This window comes from Poromitra crassiceps (genome assembly GCF_964638095.1).
Source record: "Poromitra crassiceps genome assembly, chromosome: 21".
Lineage (NCBI taxonomy): Eukaryota > Metazoa > Chordata > Actinopteri > Beryciformes > Melamphaidae > Poromitra > Poromitra crassiceps.
Genome location: NC_139638.1, coordinates 20,759,193 through 20,785,050, shown reverse-complemented (window position 1 = coordinate 20,785,050; position 25,858 = coordinate 20,759,193). Strand labels below are relative to the sequence as shown.

General features: G+C 44.1%; 1 protein-coding gene across 1 annotated transcript in view; it reads left to right on the top strand.

The window, feature by feature from the left end:
• Positions 1–25,858, top strand: part of hcn1 (hyperpolarization activated cyclic nucleotide-gated potassium channel 1) — a gene marked incomplete at both ends in the record, with an annotated part of 138,927 nt that overhangs the window by 62,741 nt on the left and 50,328 nt on the right. Inside the window, one exon of the mRNA XM_083657806.1 lies at positions 6,236–6,397. Coding sequence (XP_083513932.1) covers positions 6,236–6,397 — 162 coding nt within the window. The remainder of the gene's footprint in view (positions 1–6,235; positions 6,398–25,858) is intronic.

Below are 25,858 nucleotides of genomic sequence, written 5' to 3'. Positions count from 1 at the left end.
CGGTATGCAAATTGTAGCGGGTTGTGGTCCGGGGGGAGTGTGGACGTACAGGACGGACGGACAACCCGAATCGATAATAATAATAATAATAATATCGCCGGCGGAGGCATAATAATGACAGGCTCTGAAATGTCCAATATATATATATATACTGTATATATATATATATATAATCAAATATACATTTAAAAAGTATTTCTCTCGGCTATTTCTGTGCAAAGCTAACTGAACCTCACGTCATATCAAGACAAACAGAATTTTTGCGTGGTGTGCCCGTTCAATTCTAGATTTGGGACTCTGGAGACGATGAACTGAGCACACACGGACACACAGCTCTCCAATTATAGTAGGATTGGCTACAGGTGGTGTATGCTGATGGTATTTAATATCTGGTCCTGGATTTATTTGAAACAGTCAATGAAGAACTAAATCTAGGAAAATAAAATAAAACTGACAGTCCTTCAAGTCAGTTTTGGTGGAGCACAAAGTCCTTCATCACTTGTGTTAGTGGTAGGGAGTGGACTTGGGCCAGGCGATGTGTGCCCAGCGCTTGGCGGATCCGGATCCGACACGCATGGGCCAGACTGCGAGGACATCTCTTGGCCTCCAGAAAGACCCCGAGCGCCTCGGGATCTGCCTTCTCCTCCAGCTGTGCACGCAACCTCACCAGGGCCGGGTCAGCACCGTGGTCCAGGAGCAGCTGGACGAAGGCCGTGTCGCACCCGTGATGCAGCACCACCTCCATCAGGCGAGAAGCCACGTCACGGGTCAGAACGCCAGCGGCCTGGAGCAGCAGGCGGAAGCAGTCCATGTGGTTGTCTTCAGCACTGATGTAGAGAGGAGACGTCTTGAGCGTGTGATCCGTGTCGATGTCAACAGGAACAGCAGCGCGGCACCTGATGAGTTCCTGCAGGATGTCCAGCCTCCCGTCACGGGCAGCACAGTAGACTGCGGTGTGCATGTACGAGCCGTACATGTTGGGGTCGGCCCCGGCTTCCAGGAGGATCCGGACGCAGTCTAGGTGACCGCCGCCCACGGCACAGAAGAGAGGCGTCCAGTCATCCTCATCTGCTAGGTTGACCTGTGCTCCCTGGGTGATCAGGTAGTCCACACAGGCAGTGTGACCCCGCCAGGCGCTGAGCCCCAGAGGGGTCCACCACTGACTCCTAAACGAAAACTGCTTATTGATCTGCCTTCTGAAGTGGTCTTCTTGCAGCAGGCTCCTCAGTTTGTCCAGGTCTCCTGCACGGGCGGCGTGATAGAGCCGCAAGTCGTTATGTCCTGCTCGAACAGCCATTCCTTCAGATCTGTCACTGTAGGCTGTCTCTCAAACAGAAGGCATTATGAAGGGAATGAGTGTGGGTTGGACATTATGACATAACATGACATTATGGGATCATAAAATTATGACATCATAACATGACTATTCACATCATAACATTGTGGCATAATAACATTATGACATCATAACATTGCATAACATTATGACGACTGAGGACATCACTCACTGATGACATCACAATTGCTCGAGTGGCATCACTGAAGACATCACTCACTGATGACATCACAATTCTCGAGTGACATCACTGATGACATCACATTGCTCGAGTGACATCACTGAAGAAGAAGTTGCAACCTTTTCTTATTGATGGACATGGATCCATACATCAGGAACTTAGCCAATGGAAGAATTATTTAGAATTTGGAATTGGTTGGTTATTTGCAGCATTTTCACCCTTGAATTTCAATACTGGTTCACCTCCAGCAGCAGCAATCTAGAAAAGTTCCCCAGAAACATAAAGGTCACTATTTCTCACTTTCTGCCAATTAACTTCTTAATCTGTCATGACAGTGTGCTGCACCATAAGGACCTATTAAAAACGCCATTAAATCCAAGCTTAAGCAGAATAGTTAGGCGGTTTATGAAGGGAGGAATGCCATCACCTTAAAAATAGATAACAATTACGTGAAAACTGAACTATTTCATTTGGCGATACGAAATGATGCCTTCAACAACACGGTGGGCTTCAACCAATCGGTAAATGGGAGCAGGTTTATTGTGCAAAACCTGGTCATCACTGAGCGCCTTTATCCAGATATAACTTTATTTAGTAGGAAAATTGGGCTTCGGCCCTCAGGAAGATGATGGAATAACCAACCTGGAATAGAAGTAATGGATTTCTCAATGCAAATGAGAAAGTGAATTAGTGGCATATAGCCAGCCAGGCGTGAGACCAATTCTCTTTGTCCAGACCCAATGTGAATGAAAGTGGTTCTCATGATTGCAGACATGCTTATTCAACCAGCTGATGACTTTCTATTCGGGAAACGTCCCACTCTGATTAAATAGCCACACCAGCAGTAGCACTTGCCTCAGGTCATGGCATTTAAACCGAGGGGGCAGCAGGCTTTCTCGGTCGCGGAAGTCCTAAAATACTACAGTTCCTCGAATGGCCACTTGTGGGCTGGCTGCAAAAGTGAGTCAGTGGCCATTCACCCCCCATGTTAAAAAGCCCAAGTTTACAGCATAAATAAACATGTTTATAGCTAATTTTACCATTCATAACAAGTGAGGGTGAATTATAACTCACCTGTTTAGAGTAAAATAGATGATAAAAAAAAGACTGTTTTGGGCATGATTGACAGGTTGCCTGTCCAGTGACGTGCAGCTTGCCGATCACGGACCAATAGCAGGGCGGCTCTGTGGGAAACCGCTGGTCGCTTGAGCTGCGGGAGAACCAAGATGGCGGCGGCCAAAAAACGCCAAACTAGAGTCCACAAAGCAATGCGTGACGCTAAAGGCCCATACTGCCTTGATCATTCATTATCTCCCTGAGTGCCAACCATTTGGTGTTTGCTATGTGTTTTTCTTTGTGATTTATGTGATTGATTTACATTTGTAAGCATCCAAGAAAAAATAAACATAAAAACCACAAACATCTACAAAAAACAAAACCTATGCATACAGTGTACACAAATAGACCCACTGAGAAAAACAAAACCCCTCCCTCCCCGCCCCCCATATCAACAAACACATTAAGATATATTATTAACCCATTTTGAACAGATCACAACATCCTGGGCAGAATCTACAAGTGAACAGTCTCTACCACATAGCAAAAAGAAAACAAACACAACCTAGTGTAACGGCATTGTGTTGGTGGTACTTGCAGCAAACCCATGTTAAGGGCTTGCCCAGGGGTGGATACGAACCGCCGACCTTCGGCTTGGGAGCCAGACACGCTACCCACTGCACCAAGAGAGCTAGCTCCCTTGGCGGAGCTGATTAACGTGCCTTTATACTACTGGGGGAGTGAGTTTAACCAACCTACTCGCTACCACTCGGGACTCACGAGGAATCTGCACTGATTCACTTCGGTTACACTAGGTATCATGGCGATGTCCATGATGGCCCCCATGCTTCAACAAATGCATTCCACGCTGTACTATTCTCCACTCTGGCGCCATGCATTACGGGGCCGCCGACATCTTCATGACAGCCAGGTCCACAACTGAAGATGTCCATTGTTCCAAAGGCAGAGTATGAGGCTGCTATGATGCTGTGTGTTTTTCCTCCACTGTTCAGTTGGTTTTGGACAGAGTCCATGCTGAGTATATGAATAGCTCCACATCTGTGGAGCAGTGTTGGGGGTAACTCGGTACAAAAGTAACATATTACATGTAATCTATTACTTTTAGCAGTAACTTAGTAAGATAACTTATTACCAATATGATTTCAGTAATATTATACCAGTTACTCTGTCAAGTAACACAAGTTACAAATTGAGTTACTTTAAAAAAAAAAAAATCAAAGCACATATTTAAATAAAGATACAATCATTTCCTAATCAAATTGTGTGTTTTTACGCAAATGACCACTATAGATGACAATAATAAAGGAAAATTATAGCTGCTGCGCAGCAATGGGTCGTGGCCGGGCAAGTCTCAAGGCTTTGAGCCTTGAGCCTTGAAATCAGCTCAGAAGTGTCAAGTGTCAATACAAGAAGGAAGGTGGCCATAATGACAATGAATCAGCACTTCCTGCCGCCCTTCAAAATAAAACAATTTAGAAGGTACAGGTACTGAATGCTGCTATAGCGCCCCCTAAAGGCGAAATGACACAATATTTATCCTATAGGCTCAGAGTACATCCTTCCACACCTGGACCAAGGTTGGTTAGGATCGCACGTTGTGTTCTAGAGTTATGGTGATTCTTGTAAAATTGGCCCCACCCACAGAAGTTTGGAAGTCGATTATATCGCAACGGTGTGCTTTTTTCAAATACCACGAAACAGTGTTGTGCAGGACACTCATCACATGATGTGTGCTTTGGTTTGGTGAAGACTGGACAAAATTTCAAGGGGGAATCGCAAAAAAACTGTTTTGGACCAAATTCAAAATGGCGGAAAATCTAGTCAGACGGAAATGTGCGTGGCCTAGATGAGTAGATGCGGAAGGACCCAAGGAATCCAGGGAAAAAAGAAGTTTGATGATAGACCATACGGTTCAGAAGTTATGGACCAGAATGTAAAGAGGGCTGTTATAGCTCCACCATCTGCTCAATTTGTGTAATTCTTTCGTGTAGAATAAAAGGCCCCTCTGTGCACCTCCCTACCAAGTTTCGTAGCTGTAGCTGTTATGGTTTCTGAATTACAGCTAATTTACTGCAAGATTTTTCGAAACCCCATGCAAGTCAATGGGGAAAAAAAATATTATGACATCACAATTGCTCGAGTGACATCAGTGATGGCATCACAATTGCTTGACTGACTGATGACATCACAAATACAACCTAATTGCCAAAGGTAATTAAGGTAATTAGGCTATACACGGGGCCAGAATTCAACGTTTTGATGCACTGTGGGCTCAATTTTTGACCGATCGAAAATCTGGTTTGATACTTTTGTGTAGAACAGTCTAACGATGCAGATACTGAAGTTTGGTGTCGTTTGAAGAAAAAATGTGGGAGGAGTAGGGTTTAATTTGTTTTTGCAGTTTTGCGGTCTTTAGACTTCATAATTGGCCATAGGTTGCATTGTACAAAAGCTTCCCCTCATTTAGGCGCACATTTCGGTGAAAGTTGCAAAGCCGTAGCACGTATGCCTGATTTTTTATGAATTTTTTAAGTTTTAAACTTTAGACGGTCGCTGTAGTGCCACCGTTAGGACTATTGGCCCCAAATTTGTGTCAAAGACGTTTGGCATGGGACTGGACCTTTGTGCAAAGTTTGGTTAGTTTTCATCCATGGGAAGTCGAACTTCCCGGGAGGATGAAAAAAAATAATAATAATACAGGCAAATACAAGAAGTGGCCTGGCCGCTTCGCTGGCCCGGCCACTAATGATAACATTTAGAATTTTGGATTGTTTACACTGACTTCAAGACGGTTGAAATTATTTTTCGGGATGGTTCCGGGGTGGCGATGTCATTCTGCTACTGCTGTTGTTTTGGTGAAAGTAATGCAAAAGTAGTGTAATAAGTAATGAGTTACTCTACACAGACAGTAATATTGTAAAGTAACGTATTACTTTCAAATGAAAGTAACTAGTGTTATGTAATATATTACATTTTGAAAGTAACTTGCCCAACACTGTCTGTGAGTGCAGAGATGCAGAGACACACACTGGTCAGTTGGTTTTGGACAGAGTATATGAATAGCTCCACATCTGTGAGTGCAGAGAGGCAGAGAGACACACTGGCGGCAAACCAAACTCCCTGGTGGCCAAAGAGAGGCACAGCGTGTCCTCCACTTCAGAGGTGATTTTGTAGTTTGCAAGTAACTATGGTCAGGACTTTGCTTTCATAAGCGCAGCATGTGTTGTTGTTGTTTCAAAAGATACTGAGAAATATCAACTGAACCCTAACAACCTGTGTTCCTGTTGACTGCTATAGTTTGTAAATCAGACCCAGAGAGAGATCTGCAGCATGCAGTAACATAGTCTATCAGACCCAGAGAGAGCTCTGCAGCATGCAGTAACGTAGTGTATCAGACCCAGAGAGAGATCTGCAGCATGCAGTAACGTAGTGTATCAGACCCAGAGAGAGCTCTGCAGCATGCAGTAACGTAGTGTATCAGCGTAAGAACTCTCATGGGTCTGGCGTCGAGACTAAAGGACCCCTACCACATTTCGATTTTTTTATTTTTTATTTGACATTTTCATGCAGAAGGAGGAGTGAGCAAATCTTTCAGATGACTAACTGAGGTCTCTCTCCCTTTCTCTTTTTCTGTTTCGCAGATCTTCCATATGACCTATGACCTGGCGAGTGCTGTGGTAAGAATATTTAATCTGATAGGGATGATGCTGCTCCTCTGCCACTGGGATGGCTGTCTCCAGTTTCTGGTGCCTCTCCTCCAAGACTTCCCCGCTGACTGCTGGGTGTCCCTAAACGGTATGGTGGTAAGTATTACTCGCTCTTCTTCTCCTTTCTTTGTTATTTTTGGCACAGTTGGTGAAAGTACAGTATTGAATGTACTTGTGGAATCACTGAACGCAACATTCTGCCAACTTAACAGGTATGTTGTCAGTCGGTCACGTGCAGAGTCTGGAAGCAGTTTAGCTGCTGTGTAGTAGTCATGGTGTTTAGTGTTAGTATGGGCAATAGAGAGGCAAGGTGACCGCCTACTTCCTGCTTCAGCACTGTACCAGAGATTTTCATCCGCCATTTATTTTCCCATACACATTTCGTAAAATGCGTATAAAAATAGTTTCACTGGTTCAAACCAAACGGTTCAGATATATTTAGAAACAGGAGAGATCGCATACGATTTCACTGGGAACAAAACGTTAAAAAAAAATATATATATATATATTTTTTTTCCGATGTTTTTTTAAGTTTTGGTCCGAGTGAAATTTTCTATGGTCTCTCCCGATTATAGCATTAGCTGAACAGTTTGGTTCGACGAAGTGAAACTATTTTATACACATTTTACGAAATGTCTATGGGAAAATAAATGGAGGATGAAAATCTCTGGTACAGTGCTGAAGCAGGAAGTGACGTCCCACTTTGCCTCTCTATTGACAACAAGAACAAACAGCCAGAGTGTCTTAGGCTCCCTGCATAAAACGAAACTTTTGTTGCGTTTGGGCGGTCATTCCGGTCACGGAATTGCTTGAGACGATCACCTATATAGCATCATCATTACTCACTTACATTTGTCTCTGGTCCGATCGTTATCACAACACTACAAAATCCTGGTCATCACATAGAAAGCCCTTCCTTCACTGCTGACAAGAAAGGAGTCAATAATATCATAGATGCAAAAAAAAATTGTGACCAATAAAGATGGGGTTTGTCCGTCCAGTTTAATCTTAATCTATTTGGCTCGTTATAATTCCATCCATCCATATCGCTATCCACGATGTCCCGGCCGCGGCTCATGGCTCTTCCCTGCTGGACCCCCCCCCCCCCCAGGCTGGGAAGCAGCTGTCTCTGCATGGGGGGGAACCGCGCGCCGGTTCCCTGCTCTCGGGCTGCTGGGCGCAGTGAACCAGCCAGGTGCTGTAACCTGGATTTACATTTCCTCACTTGACTGCTCCTACCTGTCTACCCGCTTACATCAACACCTGGCTGTGATTTTGTTTTAGTGCTCTGAGTTTCTCAACACCGCAATTTCATGGGATGTGTCTTATTTGTCTCATTTGTCTTAAAATAGCATCCTATTTTAAAGCACGGCACCCATTCTCTTTCTTTCCCCCTTCCCCTGCTCCTTCCCCACCTCTCCTCTGTTCTCTCCTCCCCCACATTTCCCATTCTCTCACCACCTCCTCCCTCTCCCTGCTCTCTCCTCCCCCACATCCACCCGCTCTCCCTCCCCCCTCCCCTCTCCTCTTTCCCCCTTCCCCTGCTCCTTCCCCACCTCCTATACTCCCCAGCATTTCCCATTCCCTCCCCACCTCATCACTTTCCTGCTCTCTCACATTCCCCCTGCTCTCCCTCCCTTCTCCTGCTCTCTCCTCCGCTCTCTCCTATATTTCTATATTTTCTATATTTCTCTATCAATTGTTCAATGTGTTATCATTACTACTGTAATTTGCTACTGTTGTGTCAGCTAGAATTAGCTAGACATATTCTCTGTGAAGCCCTCTGGGACATGCTTGTGAATTAGGGCTATACAAATAAACTTGACTTGCCTTGACTTGATACAGTGAGTGCTCATAGTATATCTAAGCTGAACAGTCTGGCAAGAAAGCAGCACATGTCTTTTTTTCACCCTTCCTCTTCTTCTAGACTACAGCGTTTTGTTGTATTTTATATTGATTGCACCGAGTGTTGATTGACATGTAGTTTGGCAAAAGCACAGTGAGAGTTCCTGGAGTTGAACTCAGATACCCAGAGACACAAACAGATCTGTTATCTTGTGTTCCCTTTGGTGTTCTGGCTAAATTGATTTGGTGTCAGATTGACGTGTGGGTGATTGGGGTGGGAGTCTTACAGGTACATCCCATCTCTCTCCGCTGTTCTGTTCCGTTATTGTTTTTGCCAAAACCTACACAAAGTAACCTGAGGCAATGTAGTAGCCTACCGTCTGGATTTTTTATGCTTACAGTCAAGGCCGGATTAACCATAGGGCAACCGGGGCAGGTGCCCTATGGCAGGACATTGGTAGTCTCGCTGGCCAGCCTCTCCTCCCTACCGGGAGAGGAGTCTGGCGGCGCAGGTCTCCATAGTGGGATTGCGATGGGCGGCGCTTAGCGGCAGTGCCCTTGGAAAATAGTTTCCAACAATCCAACTTAGCGTTTTCAGCGTGTAGCAACGAGCTAGCGTGTAGGTTTCTGCCGTTAGCTTGCTCGCTAGTTAGCGTTGTTGTTTTCACTGAGGCGGCAGGGCACTATTTACAGCGACACACAGGGAGGAGGGAAGCCGCTCTGATTGACATGGTCGGAGCCAATGACAGAGTTTGTAATAAGCGGAGGGCGGACATCCGGCCGCGACTGAAACAGTCGCTCCAATGGGAGAGCAGAGTAGAGCAGGGGAGGGTTTATCCCAGTTGCCTGTTTCCGTGCAGCCAGACGACTCTCACGGAAGGGAGAGGAGGCTGGCCAGCGAGACTAGGAATTTAGAAACCTTGACATGTGAAGACTCCTGGGTGGCAAACTTCATCACATGTTCCCTCACAGTGAGTCTATCTCTTTTCCTGAGCTTTTCTGCCATCACCATTTCCCCCTGTGCACACTTTCTCTCTGTCTTTCGACAGTGTCTCTCCCTCTCTGAGTCGGGGTCAAATTAGTCTCTCATAGCCAGACCTACCTCCACTCTTCCTTTTAGCGCTGTGCCAGCCCTGGAGAAAAGTCTGCCTCGCTCAGCTCAATATCATTCTTGACGTATAGAGGGGAAAAGACGCTCTGTGTTTTTTGTATTTCTTTGTACCCTACTGGGGGGACAGATCCTGTCCATTTCAATATTCGTACTACGCAGATTTCTGCATCGTTAGTCCGAACGGTATGAAATTTGGCTCAGGTGCCGTACATGAAATGTATAAACGTGTGCCGGAAATGGTGCAAAACATTAAAACACCTGTAAAAAAAAAAAAAAAAAAAACTACAAATATGAAGTCTTAACTCCAGGATGAATAACATCAGGTAATGATTTTTTATTTTTTTTGCAAAAATGGCTGGATGTTAAAATTCACACTTTTTTGCGTTTCTGGGGGAATTTTATGCACTTTTTATGGCCTTTATAATGGGGATTATCGTTGAAAACAAATACAATCGCCCTGGACGTGCATGTCGCTCAACCACCATCAAGCCCACAACAGCAAGGTAAACCACTTGCGGAGAATCTTCTAAATAAAATCTTCAACACTAGGAGCTATATTCTATTTATTAGTGATGGCAACTTTGAAAATGGTAACACGCAGATAACAGAAGCTGAAGGGGAGGCCCCTCTCCTGCCCTGGAGGGCATCAATGGCAGCCTTACACCACCACAGCCTACTTCTGTTGAGTCAGACTAGGGTCAGATGAACCGTGGTTGTCCTCAGAGGGACGAGACAGTGTAGAAGTGTGTACAGGACAGTAACTGCTTGCCCCGGGATCTCTGCTCTCTCATCTCCCTCTTTCTGCCAAACATCTCTGTAGCACACTGACTGCTCACAGGCACCCTACTGTCAGCTCTCCTCAGCATCACCACTCACTAACCCACTCTCATCTTTGCTCTACGGCGATGACGGCCAAGTTGCCAAAGTGAGTCCAAACCCAACTAACATGTGTTATTCACCCCAACACACACACGTTATCCATCTTCATTTTCACAAAATTATTTTAGCAATTAAATCATTTTCCATACACCTATATTATAATTCATCCATGCTGATTGGATATTGACACAAAATTAGACAAATTCCCACCACCTCTATCATTTCCTACATCAGCAGAGATTTTAAACCTTCCCTTTGCAACAGTCTGTAATTCAATTTACATTAACTTTTAATCAATAACCTTAATGGTGGAATGACTCATTGCATCTGTGTTGTGTGCTGTTCCTCTTGCTCTGCATGAATGGCACTATTCTCCTTCGTTGTGTATGCAAATCAATATGCAAATCCATATGAATTGGGATTTTAAGTAAAGGCTAATTGTGCAGTCCCCTGTGGAAGGATATGTGCTGTGGAAAGATAGCTATAGCAGGAGATGGCAGAATGGATGCTGCAATAAAGTGCTACCAGGAGAAATCTGTTGAATGGAAGTTTATATTTGTTAAGTTTGAAAATGTGTTGAATATTGATCATCTCCCAACGGTAAAATTAAACTTTAAGATGATACAATATGTTGAAATGGAGGGCGTCCAGTAGGGGTGTCACGATACACTAATTTCACGATATGATACGATACACGATATTGGGTTCACGATAACGATACGATACGATATTTTAACAATATTCTTTTTAACAAAAGTAAATAATTTTGATGTATTTATTTATCATTTATTTAACCATGTGAGTCCGGTTGAAATCGAAACCTCTTTTCAAGGGAGCCCTGGGAAAATACTGGAAAAATAGTCTTTCATTTGAAATACGCAAAATACAAAACAAATGCTGTTTTTGGAAATTGTTATTATAATAACTATAAAACAACATGGAAGATAATGCTTCTCTTGCAATAGAATGTGTCACACTGTCACAAACTAAATGTTTGTTGCATGGTGAAAGAAAAATAAAGTATACAATCTATTTCTTAAATAACTCATGCTCAATGGTCCCTAAACTTATGTAATCTTATGTACCCCTTGAGCTGTTTTGCCATGCCAGTAGTAGTCTACACCCTCACTCATGCGTGTTGATTCTGCTAAATTTGTTCTATTATTATTCAGGAGCAAAAAAAAAAAAAAAAAAATTTTTTTTTACGATATCATTGTTTTCTGACGATACGCATATCATGACACCCCTAGCGTCCAGGTATGCAGCCTGCCTACCAACATGAGGATCGCACGTTCGAGCCCCTGTGTTATGTCCGGCTTGGTCGGGGCATCCATACAGGCACAATTGGCCGTGTCTCCCTGTGGGAAGTCGGATTAGGGGTATGTGTCCCGGTCGCTGCACTAGTGCCTCCTCTGATCAGTCGGTGCGCCTGTTCCGGGGGTGGGGGAACTGGGGTGAATAGCGTGATCCTCCCATGCATTACATCCTGCCGGTGATTAAACTCCTCCCTGTCAGATGAAAAGAAGCGGCTGGCGAGTGGCGACTACACATGTATTGGAGGAAGCATGTGCTAGTCTACAACTCTCCCCAGATCGGCAGAGGGGGCGGAGCAACGGCCAGGAGAGCAGAGGGAATTGGCCAAGTACAATTGGAGAGAAAATCGGAAGGGGGAAAAAAACTTTATTAAAAAGAAGAAGAAGAAGAAATGCTATTACAAAGATGTATCATGACATAAGGGACGTGATATAAGGTTTCTTGTGACATGCTGTGTCTATAGTCAAAATAGTTAGTAGTTACAATAGTTAGAGTCGTTACAAGTGGCTATAACAATGTGTTCAAATCTCAGAATAATGTTTTTGAAACTTATTTACCCCTTAATATACAGTAGGCTACAATCTATGTTCCCAGGTTTGAAAACACAGGGGTTTTGTCAGCAGTGAGATGTGAATAGGAGTCAGAAGCTTAATATAGGTTGTCAGCTCACGGTGGGTATCTATAGCACAGTGGTTTAAGCGTGATGTGGTGGAATGTCTTCCCTGTGGATCCTTGCTGAACAGCATCCCTCCCCTCACATTATCACAACCAATCAGTGCTCAGAAACTCAACTATCTTGATTATCTCCCTCTAGTTTTTTATATTGCAGGTGTGATCCCATTCTTCCATTCATCATCATTTGAAAATGAATGTCTGGCATTCTATCCTCTCCCCCTCTCCTCCCCTATCCCCTCCTCTCCTCTCCCCTCCTCTCCTCTCCCCCCTCTCCACTCCTCTCCTCTTCTCTTCTCTCCACTCCTCTCCTCTCTCCCTCTCCTCTCCTCTTCTCTCCACTCCACTCCTCTCCTCTCCTCTCCTCTCCTCTCTCCTCTCCCCCTCTCCTCTTCTCTTCTCTCCACTCCTCTCCTCCTCTCTCCACTCCTCTCCTCTCCTCTCCTCCCCTATCCCCTCCTCTCCTCCCCCCTCCTCTCCACTCATCTCCTCCTCTCCTCTCCTCCCCCTCTTCTCTCCACTCCTCTCCTCTCCACTCCTCCCCTCTCCCCCCCTCTCCACTCCTCTCCTCTTCTCTCCACTCCTCTCCTCCCCTATCCCCTCCTCTCCTCCCCCCTCCTCTCCTCTTCTCTCCACTCCTCTCCTCTCCTCTCCTCCCCCCTCCTCTCCTCCTCTGCTCTCTCCTCCTCTCCTCTCCTCTGCTCTCTCCTCCCCTCCTCTCCTATCCCCTCTCCTCTCCCCCTCTGCTCTCTCCTCCCCTCTTCTCACTCCTCTCCTCTCCCCCTCTCATCTCCTCCCCTCCTCTCCTCTCCTCTACCTCTCTGCTCTCTCCTCCCCTCTTCTCACTCCTCTCCTCTCCTCCTCTCCCCCTCCCCTCTCTCCTATCCTCTCCTCTACCCCTCTGCTCTCTCCTCACTCCTCTCCTCTCCTCTCCTCTACCCCTCTGCTCTCTCCTCCCCTCTCCATCTCCTCCCCTCCCTTCCCCACTCCTCTCCTCTCCCCTCTCTCCTCCCCTCTCCTCTCTTCTCCTCTCACTCTCTCCTCAGCTGCATTCGTTTGCATTCGTAGGTGAATCCACCATAGAGACAGGTTGCATCACATGTGTGTGTGTGGTTGCCTCCAGCTGTGAGAGGAGGGATGTGGGGCCAGTGAGGAGTGCAGATACTGCTGAGTGCTGCAGTACCGGCTCAGCCTATAGGACACTTATCTTCTTCTTCTTGACTAATGGCCTGAGAGCAGCTTCTTCCTCCTTACAAGCTGCATTTACTTCAGCGCCGCACAAGATAGTGCTGCTGTCCCTGCTGGCCGGGGTGAGCGGGTTCTGCCCCGCTACGGGTTTGTTTGCATGTGTGTTGATCATATGTGTGTGTGTGTGTATGACACTGTGTGTGTGTGTGTGTGTGTGTGTGTGTGTGCATGTGTGTGTGTGTGTGTGTGTGTGTGTGTGTGTGTGTGTGACACTGTCTGTGTGTGTGTGCGTGCGTGTGTGTGTGCGTGTGCGCGCGCGTGTGTGTATGTCTCTGTGTGTGCTTATTGTGGGTGGGGGTGTTCTTGTCCAGGCTCATTTGAATTTTGATACTAGCCTGGCAGAAGCCCACTGAGGACGTGCGGAGAGGATTAATGCCTGAGAGAGAGAGAGAGAGAGACACACACACACACAGAGAGAGAGACAGAGAGAGAGAGAGAGAGACATACACACACAGACAGAGAGAGAGAGAGACAGAGAGAGAGAGAGAGACACACACACACACACAGAGACAGAGAGAGAAAGAGAGAGAGAGAGAGAGAAGGTGACAGAGAGACAGACAGATGGAGACAGAGAGACCCGCTAACCAACCACACATAACCACCCTTCAGCATCAGTCAGCCTCCCTGGCCCCTTTTGTCCTTGGACCAGCTCCCACTATACTGTCCCCTCTCTCTCTCCCACTATACTGTCCCCTCTCTCTCTCCCACTATACTGTCCCCTCTATCTCTCTCCACTATACTGTCCCATCTATCTCTCCCACTATACTGTCCCCTCTATCTCTCCCACTATACTGTCCCCTCTCTCTCTCCCACTATACTGTCCACTCTCTCTCTCCCACTATACTGTCCCCACTATCTCTCCCACTATACTGTCCACTCTCTCTCTCCCACTATACTGTCCCCACTATCTCTCCCACTATACTGTCCCCTCTCTCTCTCTCACTATACTGTCCCCTCTATCTCTCCCACTATACTGTCCCCTCTCTCTCTCCCACTATACTGTCCACTCTCTCTCTCCCACTATACTGTCCCATCTATCTCTCCCACTATACTGTCCCCTCTCTCTCTCTCACTATACTGTCCACTCTCTCTCTCCCACTATACTGTCCACTCTCTCTCTCCCACTATACTGTCCCATCTATCTCTCCCACTATACTGTCCCCTCTATCTCTCCCACTATACTGTCCCCTCTCTCTCTCCCACTATACTGTCCACTCTCTCTCTCCCACTATACTGTCCCATCTATCTCTCCCACTATACTGTCCCCTCTCTCTCTCTCTCTCACTATACTGTCCCCTCTCTCTCTCCCACTATACTGTCCCCTCTATCTCTCCCACTATACTGTCCCATCTATATCTCTCCACTACACTGTCCCATCTATCTCTCTCACTATACTGTCCCCTCTCTCTCTCCCACTATACTGTCCCCACTATCTCTCCCACTATACTGTCCCATCTATCTCTCCCACTATACTGTCCCCTCTCTCTCTCTCACTATACTGTCCCCTCTATCTCTCTCACTATACTGTCCCCACTATCTCTCCCACTATACTGTCCCCTCTCTCTCTCCCACTATACTGTCCCCACTATCTCTCCCACTATACTGTCCCCTCTCTCTCACTATACTGTCCCCACTCTCTCTCTCACTATACTGTCCCATCTATCTCTCTCCACTATACTGTCCCATCTATCTCTCTCCACTATACTGTCCCCTCTATCTCTCCCACTATACTGTCCCATCTATCTCTCTCCACTATACTGTCCCCTCTATCTCTCCCACTATACTGTCCCATCTATCTCTCTCACTATACTGTCCCCTCTCTCTCTCTCACTATACTGTCCCATCTATCTCTCCCACTATACTGTCCCCACTATCTCTCCCACTATACTGTCCCCTCTATCTCTCACTATACTGTCCCCTCTATCTCTCCCACTATACTGTCCCCACTATCTCTCCCACTATACTGTCCCCTCTATCTCTCCCACTATACTGTCCCCACTATCTCTCCCACTATACTGTCCCCACTATCTCTCCCACTATACTGTCCCATCTATCTCTCCCACTATACTGTCCCCTCTATCTCTCCCACTATACTGTCCCCACTATCTCTCCCACTATACTGTCCCCTCTATCTCTCCCACTATACTGTCCCATCTATCTCTCTCACTATACTGTCCCATCTATCTCTCTCACTATACTGTCCCCTCTATCTCTCCCACTATACTGTCCCCTCTCTCTCACTATACTGTCCCCACTCTCTCTCCCACTATACTGTCCCATCTATCTCTCTCCACTATACTGTCCCATCTATCTCTCTCACTATACTGTCCCATCTATCTCTCTCACTATACCGTCCCCTCTATCTCTCCACTATACTGTCCCCTCTCTCTCTCCCACTATACTGTCCCCTCTATCTCTCCCACTATACTGTCCCCTCTATATCTCCCACTATACTGTCCCATCTATCTCTCCACTATACTGTCCCCTCTATCTCTCCCACTATACTGTCCCCTCTATCTCTCCCACTATACTGTCCCCTCTATCTCTCCAACTATACTGTCCCCTCTCTCTCTCCACTATACTGTCCCATCTATCTCTCTCCACTATACTGTCCCCTCTCTCTCTCCCACTATACTGTCCCCTCTCTCTCTCCCACTATACTGTCCCATCTATCTCTCCACTATACTGTCCCCTCTATCTCTCCCACTATACTGTCCCATCTATCTCTCTCACTATACTGTCCCCTCTATCTCTCCCACTATACTGTCCCATCTATCTCTCTCCACTATACTGTCCCATCTATCTCTCCCACTATACTGTCCCCTCTATCTCTCCCACTATACTGTCCCCTCTATCTCTCCCACTATACTGTCCCCTCTCTCTCTCACTATACTGTCCCCTCTATCTCTCTCCACTATACTGTCCCCTCTATCTCTCCCACTATACTGTCCCCTCTATCTCTCCCACTATACTGTCCCCTCTCTCTCTCACTATACTGTCCCCTCTCTCTCCCACTATACTGTCCCCTCTATCTCTCCCACTATACTGTCCCATCTATCTCTCTCCACTATACTGTCCCATCTATCTCTCCCACTATACTGTCCCCTCTATCTCTCCCACTATACTGTCCCCTCTATCTCTCCCACTATACTGTCCCCTCTATCTCTCCCACTATACTGTCCCCTCTATCTCTCCCACTATACTGTCCCCTCTATCTCTCCCACTATACTGTCCCCTCTATCTCTCCCACTATACTGTCCCATCTATCTCTCTCCACTATACTGTCCCATCTATCTCTCCCACTATACTGTCCCATCTATCTCTCCACTATACTGTCCCCTCTATCTCTCCACTATACTGTCCCCTCTATCTCTCTCCCACTATACTGTCCCATCTCTCTCTCTCTCTCCACTATACAGTCCCATCTATCTCTCCCACTATACTGTCCCATCTATCTCTCTCCACTATACTGTCCCATCTATCTCTCCCACTATACTGTCCCCTCTCTCTCTCCCACTATACTGTCCCCTCTATCTCTCCCACTATACTGTCCCATCTATCTCTCCCCAAACCCCCGAATGAGTCACTTCCAATAGCCTGGTTTGGTCTCCAGTTTATGAATTAATCACAGGTTCTTCTCTCTCACATGGCACTTCAATCACCATGAAGACTACCCGCTTTCATCTCAGCAGAAAGAAAGACTCCTTTTGGCCGATTCAGCAAGACTCCTTTTGGACTATTTGAATAGCAAGGTCTTCTCCATTCTCCTGGGGGACTGTGTGGTTTTATAGTATTAGCTTTGGAAGTTGGTGCTGTGCTGTTAGTAGGTGTGCTATCTAGCCCCTTTCAACACCGCTTGCTTACAATTGGCGGTATTTATAACCGCTGTCAGGGAGATTCTTACTTTATTAGCTATTCTGGGTATATCCCTAGAATTCCCACATGGCTGTTAAAAAAAAGATTATGGATTTTTTTTGTCTTCTAAATTGCACTTTGAAAGAGATTTATCATTATAGGCCAAACCATTCAAAAAGATCACAGTTATGTTACAATTTGCATTAAGCCACAGGTCATGTCTCGTACCCGAGCCCTCATATGTTACAATCTATAGCCACGGTGGTGTTTGTTAGCTCAATCCTGAACGTAGCCACCATGTTACAGGTCAGCATCAGTGCATCTATTTAACTTGGCATCGTTCGTTGTCTAGGGGTTTCCAATATTATGCCGATAATTGTAACATGTTAGTCATGAACACTGGAAGAATGGAAAGGCGGATTTATCAGAGATTTATCACTCAGACATTAGCTTTATCTGATGTGGTCTCCAGTCCAGGAGCATCCCGGCGCTGGGCAAGCTCCAGTCGGTTGAATGCGTGAGGAATCCAGAGTAGTCCTCCCGCGTTCAGGTAGTCCCATAAGTGGGACAGAACAAAAGTAACAAAACCATGCAAAAACAAGACATAGACTAGTCTATACTATCAGTAAGTTGCATCTTCTATATGGCCCGGACTGAACTCCCGTGCGCATGCAAGCGCGGCATCCAAGTATGCCTACGGCAGCCCTGTATGGCCAAAAAGGCACCCTATGGACACAGAGGCGATATACTGTAGAGGTATAAAGGGCGCCTCTATATCCTTCTAAATGAACACCCACACACATCAAAGATAAACCAGCCATAGCAAATAGAAGTAAATATGATCATATCCACGTGAGAATGGGGCTATAACTGTAACAGTTATAGCTCGCCATTTAATTTAATAATTAAAAAAATAAAAATGAATGAAATAAAGATAATAACGCTTTATTTTGGCTATACAGTATATATGACCCCCCCCCCCCTTAAAAGGGATGTTGCGTGTTTAGCGGTGGTAAAGTGTTTCTCTCTGTAAGGTCATTTAGTAGCAGAGAATGTAAGGATTATTGAAATGTGAAAATACAGTTTTCTTGATGACCTGTTCACCTTATTCTTTGCCCGTACAAGGACGCTTCTGCACGACGTCATTTTGTAATCGTCTTTCCGTTTTAGACACGGAAGTAGATGACGCCTACCGCAGTCATTTAGACTTGCCAAAAAGCTGTTTTCAAGCAAAAAAAAACACTGTTATAAAGTTCTAATATTTTTTCGGATGAGAACATTCCAAATCTGTGACCATCAGCTAGTCCGGTCGGACTAGCTGATGCTAGTATCTGTCAAACCCTACTGTAGTTAGGCTACTGGCAGTGAGAAAACACTGTCGACGTGCTTTTGTAACTAACGTTAAATGCCGACCGGGTACAGCCATCGGCTCCTCGCAGCAGCAACGCTATGAACATGTCACTGAAGTTGGCCGCAGTGTAGCTTCTGAATGTTGCCAAACTTCATTCATAGTGACGTTTTGTTTTGAAATTGGCCGCCAACTAGCACTGAACCGGAAGAACAAACACAATTGCGGGTAACGCGGAAGAGAGAAAAAGTGGGCGTGGTGAATAAGGTGAATATGTGATATAGCCAAGTGAGCCTGGAGATCCTTTCACCTCCTCACTGTGCTGTTCAAAGGCTGCTGTGTCATCATGCACGCTCAGAGGAGAGAACAGCTGGTAGTTTGATTATGTAATTGATAAATAAAAATGGCTCCAAACAGTTTTTCATGCATGGGACAGCTTGCTGGGTTTATAGAGATTTACTGAGTAATAGGAGGGGGGGGGGGGGGGGGGAAAGGCAGATAATGGTGACTTTGTTTTCGCATTCACTGTTTCACCTTGGGAAATATGGGAAAACATATTAGCCTACTAAAATGACTCTCCTTACTGAAAGCAATGAGAAATGTTGATAAGAATGAAATATGATGGAATCCTGTATACCAAAACAATAATGCAAAATCTATACACACACATAAAAGATTCTTTCTCAGGAATGTGACTATAATATTGATCACATTTGTGTTATCAATTAAAATATATATATTTTTATGTTAAGATGATCCTAACAATCAACACCACTGTATGTTAGAGGTGGGGGGGGGAAATCGATACACCATAGTATCGCAATATTTTGCCTGATGATATTGTATCAATATTTGGACGCCAAGTATCGATATTTTATTATATAATGTGCAAATAAACGTTTTGCTATTACAGTACTAGAATAATAGAATCAATTGCTTTTTCAATTGATTCCGTCTACTTGACAATGTTGCTGCAATAAAATGGTTGAAGTCAGATGAACAGACTGGAAAATTGATCTTATATAAACCAGATGTTGACAAAGTTTTCCTTTGGGGACATAATTTGCAGCTGAAAAAGTAAGAAATCACAATATATCGAAATATCGCAATATTCAATATATCGCAATACTAGCATATCGCAATATCGCAATACTATCGTATCGTGACTCAAGTATCGTTTTAGTATCGTATCGTGGGCATCTGGTGATTCCCACCCCTACTGTATGTACAGTGAAAATGTCACCGATCTATTATGCGACAGTGATACTAGGACAGCCTTGAATCAGTGTTCATCTCTGGCATTGGGATGACAGTGAATTATTGATTGCCTTCACTGTCATAACCAATTACATGTTGTGTCTTGGGCTTGTTGGACTGAGGAAATGATAGAAATGAGAAATAGAGCGTCCTCACAGCCTCGCCCACTCAACTGACCAATTGTGGGTCGCCACTACACCAACTTTTGCCCAATTATATTAGTAGGATATTGTATTGTCATAATGTATTTAAGTGATCAATTATTAACTTATGTATTATTTTAGAAATTCCAGCAATTATCCACAAATAGAATGTATTTTTTGCATAGTATCGTTTATCAATCAATCAATCAACTTTTATTATCAGACACCATAAGGTCCATAGAAAAACAAATACATGAACAACACTTAAGAAAAATAAAACACACAAGAAAGAATTAAGATCTATAATAGAATGCACCTTACCAATAGGACCACATTCGTGAGTTGTATCTCACAGCACTAAACACAGGGTTGGTTAGCAGTACTATGATGGCATTCTGGGACACATTTAGTCTGCTGATAAATTTGTACATTAAGTTTCTAAGTAGGGCCTGAAAAGTGTAGACTCCTGCCTTACAAAACAGGTCACTTGCACTACTCCACCTTTATGACTCTTCTGTTCTGTCCGAGGATGTGAAAAACATGTTGGTTAAAATTAGGTAGCGCTTACCATTTTAATACTAAAAGCTTTTATATTGAAGTAGATTTTAAGCTGTTAATTAGAGTACTTTGGCAATGGCATGGGCTGAGATTAGTTTTAATCCATCCCATAATGGAATCCAAGAATTGACTGTACTGCCGTCTGAAATACTTTGAAATAACATAGCTACTGAAACAGTATGCAGCATCTGATGTGTGAGCTTGCTGCATCCAGCAAAAGAGATATTTTTATCTAACATCGATTAATAAACAAGCTATAAGATGCTCACTATCAGGAGTGGAATTATGATACATGTATTGTTTGATGAGATGAGATGTGGTATGACATGCTGGTAAACAACACTAATGAGGGCTAGTTATGTCATCAGATGGAGACCCACTAGAGATATATGTGACCATTTTTGTATTATGGTTTAAGAAATGCTGATTGAAAATCCTCATAAGCACAGTAGGTGGCCTTTTGCATTTTTTTAATTGTTACTAAATAAAGTAGAACCAGTTTCGATCATAGCATCTTTTCCATTTGAACTCGGCAGGCAATAGCATGTAACCCATACTCCAAACCATAAAACCCTAACTCCAAACCATAATATATAATAATAACCATAAGGACTAAAGCAAAAAAGAGTGTAGTGTGTCACTCTTCTTCTTCGCCTTATTATTTGTTCCATGGAAGTGGTCCATGCGTACACATATGTGTAGACTGTGTTGCATAGTTGATTGCTCTATTGCTGACAAAAATGTGTTAATGTAAGTCGCTTTGGATAAAAGCGTCTGCCAAATGACGTAATGTAATGTAACGATATGTAATGTAATGATATGTAATGTAATGATATGTGAACACAAGCATGGTGCAGCAGTATTGCTCAATAAACAGCCCCCTGCCATCTCAACCACACATGCTAAATGTACACAAGTCAAGGACACCTCAGGCCCGGCTGTCACCAGCTGTGTGTTTGTGAGGCTGGTGACCTTGTGTGTGTGTGCGTGTGTGCGTGTGTGTGTGTGTGTGTGTGACTTTGTTTTCCATATGTGTCAGTGCATACTCTATGTGCGTGTCTGTGTGTCGCTGGGTGATGGGTGGCTCAGTGTGTGTGTGTGTGTGTGATTGGGTTGTATTTCCACAATACTAAAGTATTTATGTCTACATTATAGCATCGAACATTTCCACTTTTGTGAAATCTGTGGAAAAAAAACGGTGGCTATTCATAGCGTTGTCTGGTGCTTAGAGGAAGCTTTATATTACATAGCGTTGTCTGGTGCTTAGAGGAAGCTTTATATTACATAGCGTTGTCTGGTGCTTAGAGGAAGCTTTATATTACATAGCGTTGTCTGGTGCTTAGAGGAAGCTTTATATTTCATAGCGTTGTCTGGTGCTTAGAGGAAGCTTTATATTACATAGCGTTGTCTGGTGCTTAGAGGAAGCTTTATATTTCATAGCGTTGTCTGGTGCTTAGAGGAAGCTTTATATTACATAGCGTTGTCTGGTGCTTAGAGGAAGCTTTATATTACATAGCGTTGTCTGGTGCTTAGAGGAAGCTTTATATTACATAGCGTTGTCTGGTGCTTAGAGGAAGCTTTATATTACATAGCGTTGTCTGGTGCTTAGAGGAAGCTTTATATTTCATAGCGTTGTCTGGTGCTTAGAGGAAGCTTTATATTACATAGCGTTGTCTGGTGCTTAGAGGAAGCTTTATATTTCATAGCGTTGTCTGGTGCTTAGAGGAAGCTTTATATTACATAGCGTTGTCTGGTGCTTAGAGGAAGCTTTATATTACATAGTGTTGTATGGTGCTTAGAGGAAGCTTTATATTACATAGTGTTGTCTGGTGCTTAGAGGAAGCTTTATATTACATAGCGTTGTCTGGTGCTTAGAGGAAGCTTTATATTTCATAGCGTTGTCTGGTGCTTAGAGGAAGCTTTATATTACATAGCGTTGTCTGGTGCTTAGAGGAAGCTTTATATTACATAGCGTTGTCTGGTGCTTAGAGGAAGCTTTATATTTCATAGCGTTGTCTGGTGCTTAGAGGAAGCTTTATATTTCATAGCGTTGTCTGGTGCTTAGAGGAAGCTTTATATTTCATAGCGTTGTCTGGTGCTTAGAGGAAGCTTTACATTACATAGCGTTGTCTGGTGCTTAGAGGAAGCTTTACATTACATAGTGTTGTCTGGTGCTTAGAGGAAGCTTTATATTACATAGCGTTGTCTGGTGCTTAGAGGAAGCTTTATATTACATAGTGTTGTCTGGTGCTTAGAGGAAGCTTTATATTTCATAGCGTTGTCTGGTGCTTAGAGGAAGCTTTATATTACATAGCGTTGTCTGGTGCTTAGAGGAAGCTTTATATTTCATAGCGTTGTCTGGTGCTTAGAGGAAGCTTTATATTTCATAGCGTTGTCTGGTGCTTAGAGGAAGCTTTATATTTCATAGCGTTGTCTGGTGCTTAGAGGAAGCTTTATATTACATAGCGTTGTCTGGTGCTTAGAGGAAGCTTTATATTACATAGCGTTGTCTGGTGCTTAGAGGAAGCTTTATATTTCATAGCGTTGTCTGGTGCTTAGAGGAAGCTTTATATTTCATAGCGTTGTCTGGTGCTTAGAGGAAGCTTTACATTACATAGCGTTGTATGGTGCTTAGAGGAAGCTTTACATTACATAGCGTTGTCTGGTGCTTAGAGGAAGCTTTATATTACATAGCGTTGTCTGGTGCTTAGAGGAAGCTTTATATTACATAGCGTTGTATGGTGCTTAGAGGAAGCTTTACATTACATAGCGTTGTCTGGTGCTTAGAGGAAGCTTTACCTTACATAGCGTTGTATGGTGCTTAGAGGAAGCTTTACATTACATAGCGTTGTCTGGTGCTTAGAGGAAGCTTTATATTACATAGCGTTGTCTGGTGCTTAGAGGAAGCTTTATATTACATAGCGTTGTCTGGTGCTTAGAGGAAGCTTTATATTACATAGCGTTGTCTGGTGCTTAGAGGAAGCTTTATATTACATAGCGTTGTCTGGTGCTTAGAGGAAGCTTTACATTACATAGCGTTGTCTGGTGCTTAGAGGAAGCTTTATATTACATAGCGTTGTCTGGTGCTTAGAGGAAGCTTTATATTACATAGCGTTGTATGGTGCTTAGAGGAAGCTTTACATTACATAGCGTTGTCTGGTGCTTAGAGGAAGCTTTATATTACATAGCGTTGTCTGGTGCTTAGAGGAAGCTTTATATTACATAGCGTTGTCTGGTGCTTAGAGGAAGCTTTATATTACATAGCGTTGTCTGGTGCTTAGAGGAAGCTTTATATTACATAGCGTTGTATGGTGCTTAGAGGAAGCTTTATATTTCATAGCGTTGTCTGGTGCTTAGAGGAAGCTTTATATTACATAGCGTTGTCTGGTGCTTAGAGGAAGCTTTATATTACATAGCGTTGTCTGGTGCTTAGAGGAAGCTTTATATTACATAGCGTTGTATGGTGCTTAGAGGAAGCTTGATATTGGTGAAACTTGTTCACATTCATATCGCATCACTTCACCAGAGTGAGCTGATGCAATTGTGGTGGTAAAAACTGTGAAACTGCCAAGTCCAGAAATTTTCCATTTATGTATGTATGTATGTATGTACTGTATGTATTTATTTATGTATTTGAAGAGTTCATTTGCAAAAACAGGTATCTCCGTTTGGATTTTCTATCATTTTATTTTATATATTGATGTATTTATACTGTAATTAATTTATTTGGGGGACATTTTTATTATCAATCATAACTAAAACATATTCATCTGATCATTTTCACATAAATCACCTCAATAATGTTTTCTATGTGCACTCCAGGGAGTATCAAACAGATTGTTGTTTGTTCACTTTAACACTTTCAGTGCCACGGCCCTTGGGCAAAAGGTTGCTTGCTGTGCCACATAGGCCGCAATGCATTTTAAAACAGTCATATAATTTCTTTAATAATTACTATGTAAACACTGAACACGCGCAAATAACGATGAGACTCTCTTCTATCACCTGCAAAAAAAAGTTTATTGATCCCATTTTCCGTTCTTTAGTTATGAGCCGGAGAAGATAGCTTGATCGAACGAAAAACAGAGCTTTTTTTCTACGAGCTGAGATAATGAGCCTTTTGTGAAATTAAACATTTCAAGCACATCACTGACTCTGAAGCTAATTTTCTGATGTAGTCACACCTCAAAAATAATTTCCTTCAATAAAACAGTGAAGGCAAGGGAATTTTGTTTGGAAGAATAATATTTTTAGCTGAAACCAGCAGCGCTGGCGCCTGCATGCGCTGCTGGTTGCAGCTTCTTGCTGATCTTTTGCTGCTGGTGGGCATCGGATATTCTGGCTTGCGTTTGCCAACCCTGTCCTGCTGTCTGGGTCTGTGTTGTGTACTTGGCTCTGCGTGCCCACCTCCCCCCCTCCTCCTCCCCCCCCCCCCCCCGTTGTGGGAGGAGTATCTCTCTGCTCTGCTGTTTTATCTGCCTGTGCTCAGCACTGAAAAAGTCAGCTAGATCCTGCTTTTTTACAGCCGCGTGTACCAGCTCCCATGCTTCGAGTTGAGAATAATAACAAATCCACGGCTGATCATGTGTTGCAGCGGACACGGAGGCTGTTGCAGCGGACATCGAGGTGCTCAATTGTGATAGCAGATTGGCTGCTGCAGGGGCACAGCTAAACGTTGCTTCAATGAAGCCGCTGCATACGGACGGATGCGATGCGATTTCCTTCCCCCCAATGACTTCTTCTGTGTGTTTCACTCCACGTTCTCTCATCTGGAGAGCGCTGTCGCCACCTAAGGGTTCTGTAAAATAGGTTAGACACATTCAATACCTCTGAATATTGTAAGAGGCGATGTAAGAGGCATAGATCGACACCCCCCCGTCAAAAAAAAAAAATCGAGTTATGACGCCATTTGGCGTCGCTGGCACTGTACGGTAAATTTCTAATGACGCCATATGGCGTCGCTGGCACTGAATGTGTTAAGAATGGCGTTGACCTGTTTTTGCAAATGAACTTATTTATGTATTTATTTTATTTGTTTGTTTGTTTGTTTATTTATGAAGGCAAGTGTCTAATTTTCTCATCAGTCTCTGCAAAAGAAATGAGGGGAATTCATTTGAATAGGCGAGTCAGCTCGGGCAGATGGCTTAGCTGTCACTAAAACCTCAGCTGCTGAATATTTGGGAGTTACGTAAGTAAGCAGGACAGAGATTGGCACGGAAAGAGACACCAGTGTGCTTGGGCGTAATGGGATGTGGGATATAACTACTTGGCGAGAGGAACTATGTCAGCCTGTGGGAGAGACAGTGATTAACTATATTTTCTTGTGG